A 7,548-nucleotide genomic window follows, 5' to 3' on the forward strand; every position below is an offset into this window, starting at 1 on the left:
AAAAAAAAAAAAAAAGAAAAAAACAATAAAGAAACAATTATACTCAGAGGGATAACTTGATGGAAAAAGGAAAAAAAAGAAACAATTAATAGTGTTAATTATGGACTGAGTACCACATCATTTATGAAACATCTTATAAAGAGCCATTAAGTAATTTAGAAAAACAGGGAGAACTCACTCAATCACCAGAATTATACCAATTCAATTTGCTTTCACCCCTAAAGTTAGGATTTACTTTTACATCTATACCAATATTGCCAGCATTTACCTAATGAGGGTAACCACCTAACATTTTAATTCTATAAATGTACAAAAAGCATTGCACTGGGAGCCATGAGACATAGTCTTAGCTTTGTCTCTCATTTATAAGCTTATTAACTCCTTAATCTAAGACATAAGATCCTAAAGTAAAAAAATTTTTTTTTTTTCTTGAGACGGAGTCTCGCACTGTTGCCCAGGCTGTAGTGCAGCGGTATGATCTCGGCTCACTGCAATCTCCACCTCCTGGATTCAAGCAATTCTCCTGCCTCAGCCTCCTGAGTAGCTGGGACTACAGGCATGCACCACCACACCCAGCTAATTTTTTTGTATTTTTAGTAGAGACAGGGTTTCATCATGTTAGCTAGGATGGTCTTGACCTCGTGAACTTGTGATCCATCCGCCTCAGCCTCCCAAAGTACTGGGATTACAGGCGTGAGCCACCTCACCCGGCCAGATCAGGTGTTCTTAACCTGGAGTCATAAACCTGGCACTGGGACCGATGCATAAGCTTTTGCAAGATTACGAAGACTCAGAAATTCCAAGACAGTCTTGCTCTATCACCCAGGCTGGAGTGCAGTGGCATTATCTCGGCTCACTGCAACCTCTGCTTCCTGAGTTCCAGCGATTCTCTTGCCTCAGCCTCCCTTGTAGCTGGGATTACAAGCACAAGCCGCCATGCCTGGCTAATTTTTTGTATTTTAGTAGAGACGGGGTTTCACTATGTTACCCAGGCTGGTCTCAAACTCCTGAGCTCAGGCAATCCTCCTGCCTCCACCTCCCAAAGTGTTGGGATTACAGGTGTGAGTCACTGCACCCACCCTTTATTTTATTTATTTATTTATTTTTCTGAGATGGAGTCTCGCTCTGTCGCCCAGGTGGCTGGAGTGCAGTGGCATGATCTCATCTCACTGCAACCTCTGTCTCCTGAGTTCTGCAAGCAATTCTCCTGCCTCAGCCTCCTGAGTAGCTGTGATTACAGGCACCAGCCACCACGCACAGCTAATTTTTGTATTTTTAGTAGAGACGTGGTTTCACCATGTTGGCCAAGATGGTCTTGAACTCCTGACCTCAAGTGATCCACCCACCTCGGCCTCCTAAAGTGTTGGGATTACAGGCACGAGCCACCGCGCCCAGCCAAGTTTTGTCTACGTTTCTACATGCACTGTTCCGGAGAGAGGTTCTATAGCTCTCAAAAGATTCTCAAAAAGAGCCAAAATTCACCTGCCCCACCCCCATGATTGAACCATTTTAATCAGGATAATTTTTACTTACAAAAACAAAAGTTGATGTCAAATAGTACGGTTGTGGCCGGGCGTGGTGGCTCACACCTGTAATCCAAGCACTTTGGAGGCCAAGGTGGGCGGATCACCTGAGGTTGGGAGTTCAAGACCAGCCTGACCTATATGGTGAAACCCTGTCTTTAAAAAAAAAAAAAGTATGGTTGTATGGATCTAGTCAGGCTAGTATTTATTTTTTATTTTTTACTTTTCTTGAGACAGAGTATCATTTTCACCCAGGGTGGAATGCAGTGGTATGATCTCGGCTCACTGCAACCTCAGCCTCCCAGGTTGATGCAATTCTCCTGTCTCAGCCTCCCAAGTAGCTGGGACTACAGGTGTGTGCCACCACACTCAGCTAATACTTGTATTTTTAGCAGAGAGGTGGTTTCGCCATGTTGGTGAGGCTGGTCTCAAACTCCTGACCTCAGGTGATTCGCCTGCCTCAGCCTCCCGAAGTGCTGGGATTACAGGCTTAGGCTTGAGCTACCATGCCTGGCCAAGCCAGGCTTTAAAATTCATTCTGTATTCTTTAAATTCTACATTAAATTTTACTATTAATGTTGAATTTAATAGTATGAAGCTAATTAAATTATTCAGCTTCATAGTTTGCTACAACAATGTGTTTTTACAAGACAAACTACAGTTCCACTTCTTAGAAGACTGTATGGTACAAAAACAATGTACAAGAGTTTGGGTCATAACAATTTACTTTTCTATTTCTCTAATTTTCTGTTTATATATTTTGAGACAGAGTCTTGCTCTGTCACTCAGGCTGAAGTGCAATGAGTGATCACAGCTCACTGCAGTCTCAACCTCCTGGGCTCAAGTGATCCTCCTGCCTCAGTTAATTTTTAATTTTTGTAGATTACGGGTTGGGGAGGGGGTCCTTACCATGTTGACTAGGCTGGTCTTGAACCCCTGAGCTCAAACAATCCTCCTGCCTAGGGTTCCCAGTGTTGGCATGACAGGCATGAGACACAGTACCTGGCGAATTTCCCCGATTGAACCACTTTAGGGAGCATTTCAGGCTTATAGGTCTTTCCTCTGCTAGTTATAAAGCAAGATCCAGGGGGTCATTCTAGGTTTATCGAAAATCTCTCCTCCCTAGACAATGACGGGATAGAGGAAGAAAAAGCAGGCCCCTTAATTAGAGGCACATTTTTAATGCTGGCTTTAAATTCCCAGTCACGTGTTTTAAGCAAGATTTGAAATTCCTTCTGAAGATTTTCACTCCAGAGAGCGCTCTAAACCAAAATGGGAAACTGAGGCTAAGATTCCAAGTACCTTCACACCGCAGATACAGTACAAGGACACGGAAGAGCGGAGACCGCGGACAATGAAAGCCGGCATAAAAGTTGGAGGAGAGAAGGCAGAACGAGCAGGCTGCCTTGGGAGACGGACTCAGGGAAGCCAGCAGGGCTTGAAGAGCAGCTTCCCGAGTCCGTGGGAGTTAAGCCGCAGTTCAGCCCCCCGACCCTCCCTCAGCTCGAGTCTTCCCGCCCCTGCTAGTTAGCCCGAGGACCCCGGCGCCGCCCAGGCCCGCCTTCCCCACAGCCCCCGCCACTTCTTAGAGAAAGGCTGTGATCGGGGCAAAGATGTGGTCCAATGGCTCACAGGTCCCCAATGGGCCAAAGTTGCCCTAAAACCCGGGGGAGTGGCCTTGGCCTCCGCCCCCCGGCCCGACCCGGCCGTGCCAGGCTTTACCTTGAGTGCCAGGTGATGGACGCGGCCCAGGCCAGGCTCGGCCAGCAACTGCAGTAACCCCAACATCGGGAGCAGCCGGAGGCCCGCGGCCAGCCGAGGACGGCGGGAGCCGGAGGAGCCGACGGGCGCCAGAGCAGCCATGTTTGTTCCAACATCACCAGCCTCTTCCTCTCCCGCCCACTTCCGGGGTTAAAGGGCGCAGCCGCCGGAAAGGCCTGGGGAGTGGGGCGCGGCGGCTGGTTCGGCTGACCCTGTGGTGGTTTTTCTGGAGAGTGAGACCTGGGAAGTCGCTGAGGGGCCTGTGCTGGCCACCTCGGGGCCCTTCGATTGGCCCCTGCTGTGCAAACTTTAGGTTTAGCCCGAAGACATGAAGTCCCCCTTTCTTGGCGGTTGCCATAACAACGGTGGCCGAGCTGGACCAGCCCGGGCCTCACCTCCGCCTCGCAGAGCTTTGGAAACGCCCTTGGGCTCCGGGGACCCCTGACCTCAGGATCAGGGGATACGCTGTGTCAGCCGCACGGTGTCCGGCCACTGACTAACTGATTTCACCGAGCATTGACTCGGAGGAAAATAATCAGAAAATTCCCGGCTCGTCGTAGGGGTCCTTTGGTTTTTTCCAGGCTCTTCACACTTAAGTATCAGGCGAAATGGTTGCAGTAATAATGATTTATTGAGCCCTTATGAGGAAATTCGTTAGGCCTTTTGTTGCATTTAATTCTTGGAACAATTTGATGAGCTAGGAGGTATCCCTACTTTACAGGTAAGCAAACTGAGGCTCTGAGAAGTAAGTCATTTGCTCCAGGTTAAGCTGGAGTCACTCGGAAGCTCTTAACTCCTGTGTTCTGTTCCCTCATGCTGTTTCATCCAAGCCCTAGAGTCTGGGCCTTAACATTTTAATCTTAATTCTGTATGGAAACTTTCTTTGCTTCTTTTACAATCTATAGGAACTTCTTTAATGGACGGATTCAGTAGTGAGCCCCCTCCTACTCACCATTCTTTATCAAGGAGTTATAGAAGAACATGCTTATTAAAATTGCTGGTAGTCTAGCCAGGTTTATTTCGTTTTCAGATTCTTGTTTAGCTTGCCAGGCAAGCAATGCATGCTTTTTTTGTGTAATCACTTGAAGGAGGGGAAAATAAAAGCCACGAGGAATCCCACTACCAAGTAACTGCCAGAGGGCCTTAAAGTTTGTAACTGAAACTAGGAACCGAAACGAATGATATATTTTAATGGTGCTAAGGTTCTATACACTCCGGGTGAAATAATCAATCGGGAAAGTACAGAATGGTGGAGGATGGAGAGGAGACAAGGGAGGGTCCTTTATTTTTTTCAGTTGTGTTGAATCTTAGTGAAAGGCATGAATCTGTGGATTCTTCTCTTGTTTTTTGTTTTTGTTTTGTTTTGTTTTGTTTTCAGAGTAAGTCTTTCTCTGTTGCCCAGGCTGGAGTGTAGTGGGTATCTTGGCTCACTGCAACCTCTGCCTGCTGGATTCAAGCAATTCTCCTGTCTCAGCCTCCGGAGTAGCTGGGATTCAGGCACTGGCCACCACACCCGACTAATTTGAATTTTTCCCTTGATTCAAAAACCAATACAAGTTCTGTCACACTCTCTGCAAGACAAAAGTAGGGCACCACGATGGAGCCAGGAAGATTGTAGTTTATTGTAAAATACCTGTGATCGTCAAGAGAAGGGTAATGATTACTTGGTGGAGAGTATCCCCTTTCTTCCCCAACCTCTGATCTTTGGCTATATGTTACAAATATGGACTCTTAAATGTTTGAACAGAATTTCCATCTGATTCTACTACCTCCCTTTTACAGATAAACTGAGAATAAGAAACTAATTATTGTTTTGTGAATACACACAGGAAGATAATAGATTTATTTACTAAGTAATTAAATATGCTAAGTATTCTGTTAAATATTTTATATGTACATTAACTCAGTTAACATCACAAAAATCTTATTAGGTATATTTTTATTCCCTTTTTTTTCTTTTTCCAGATGAAGCTTAGTTAGGTTATGTAATTTATTCAAGGATGGTCTGCTTATTTGCAAATGACCTACCTGGAACCTTCATCCAGACCCTGCCCAGCTTATAATCTCTGTTCTGAATTGTTGTAAGGAAAAAACATTTGCATATTAGGCTGGAAGGGTCCTTAGAAAATCAACACACCCATCCAACTTATTTAACAGATGTGAAAACAAATCCAGGAAACTTAAATAACTTACTCAAGATCACACAACTGATTGATTGGGTAATGTTCAGCAAGCATCTTTAAAACCAGGACTGGAATCTCAGCTGCATCAGAGTTGGATCTGTACTTCTTGAACTTTACCACACATGGTTAATTTTTACCATTTAAATTTTCTAAAGAGATAAAAACCTAGAGACTGAGTAACCAATATGTTATCTAATGAAATGCTGGAGAAACTTTTAGAAAGCATTTTTTTTATTTATTTATTTATTTAGGGACGGAGTTTCGCTCTTGTTACCCAGGCTGGAGTGCAATGGCGCGATCTCGGCTCACCGCAACCTCCGCCTCCTGGGTTCAGGCAATTCTCCTGCCTCAGCCTCCTGAGTAGCTGGGACTACAGGCACGTGCCACCATGCCCAGCTAATTTTTTGTAGTTTTAGTAGAGACAGGGTTTCACCGTGCTGACCAGGATGGTCTCGATCTCTTGACCTCGTGATCCACCCGCCTCGGCCTCCAAAAGTGCTGGGATTACAGGCTTGAGCCACCGCGCCCGGCCTAGAAAGCATTTTAAAATCAGCAATATGCAAGAATAGTAAGAATGTAAAAGAAGAGATTTTTTGTTTTGTTTTGTTTTGTTTTGTTTTTTTTGAGACGGAGTCTCACTCTATCACCAGGCTGGAGTGCAGTGGCACGATCCCGGCTCACTGCAACTTCTGTTTTCTGGTTCCAAGCAATTCTCCTGCCTCAGCCTCCTGAGTAGCTGGGACTACAGGCATGCACCATCACGCCTGGCTAACTTTTTATACTTTTTAGTAGAGACAGGGTTTCACCATGTTGGCCAGGATGGTCTCGATCTCTTGACCTCGTGATCCACCCGCCTCGGCCTCCCAAAGTGCTGGGATTACAGGCGTGAGCCACCGCGCCTGGCCTTGTTTTTGTTTTTTTGAGACAGAGTCTCACTCTGTTGCCCAGGCTGGAGTGCACTGGCACGATATTGGCTCACTGCAACCTCTACCTCTCAGGTTCAAGGAATCCTCCTGCCTCAGTCCACCTAGTAGCTGGGATTACAGGCATGCGCCACCACGCCCAGCTAAATTTTATATTTTTGGTAGAGACGGGGTTTTGCCATATTGGCCAGGCTGGTCTCAAACTCCTGACCTCAGGTGATCCTGCCTCAGCCTCTCAAAATACTGGGATTACAGGCGTGAGCCAGCATGCCTGGCCAATATTTTCTTGAAACAGTGAAGACCGTGGATTCTCACTTTATTATGAAACTAAATGTTAAAGGGAAAGGTGATTTTTAAGTGCAATTTCATTTTCAAACGCAGTTTGCAATGCTTTGGAGTTCTTTTTTTTTTTTCGAGGTAGAGTCTCACTTTGTCACCCAGGCTGGAGTGCAGTGGCGTGATCTCGGCCCACTGCAGCCTTCACTTCCCGGGTTCAAGCAATTCTCCTGCCTGAGCCTCAGCTAATTTTTGTATTTTTAGTAGAGTCGGGGTTTCACCATATTGGCCATGCTGGTCTCCAACTCCTGACCTCAGGTGATCCACCCACCTCTGCCTCCCAAAGTGCTAGGATTACAGGAGTGAGCCACCGTGCCCAGCCCACTTTGGAGTATGTTTTATCTTTTAAAGTTAGGTGTCATCTTTGAGAATCTCTGGTTTTAAATTAGAATATAACACTGTACTACAAAATGAGGCTGGGCACAGTGGCTTGTGCCTGTAATTCCAGGACTTTTGAAGGACAAGGTGGGTGGATCACTTGAGGTCAGGAGTTAGAGACCAGCCTAGCCAACATGGCAAAACCTCATTTCTATAAAAAATACAAAAATTAGCCAGGTGTCACGGTGCACACCTGTAGTCCCAGCTTCTCAGGAGGCTGAGGCAGAAGAATCACTTGAACCTGGGAGATGGAGGTTGCAGTGAGCTAGGATCGTGCCACTGCACTCCAACCTGTACAACAGAGTGAGACTCTGTCTCAATAAGGAATAAAAGGGTGGGCATGGGGGCTCACTCCTGTAATCCCAGCACTTTGGGAGGCCAAGATGGGTGATCATGAGGTCAGGAGATAGAGACCATCCTGGCTAACATGGTAAAACCCTGTCT

The 7,548-nt window shown here is 46.0% G+C and overlaps 1 protein-coding gene across 1 annotated transcript in view; it reads right to left on the reverse strand.

Moving 5' to 3' along the window:
- The window catches only part of GPR107 (G protein-coupled receptor 107), an 84,491-nt gene extending 80,591 nt beyond the window's left edge, over positions 1–3,900 (reverse strand). The window contains exon 1 of the mRNA XM_017499088.2: positions 3,246–3,900. Within this exon, the coding sequence (XP_017354577.1) occupies positions 3,246–3,386 (141 nt within the window). The 5' untranslated portion in view covers positions 3,387–3,900. The remainder of the gene's footprint in view (positions 1–3,245) is intronic.
- Positions 3,901–7,548: the final 3,648 nt, after the last annotated feature.

Source organism: Cebus imitator, unplaced genomic scaffold (assembly GCF_001604975.1).
Source record: "Cebus imitator isolate Cc_AM_T3 unplaced genomic scaffold, Cebus_imitator-1.0 Scaffold254, whole genome shotgun sequence".
Classification (NCBI taxonomy): Eukaryota; Metazoa; Chordata; class Mammalia; order Primates; family Cebidae; genus Cebus; species Cebus imitator.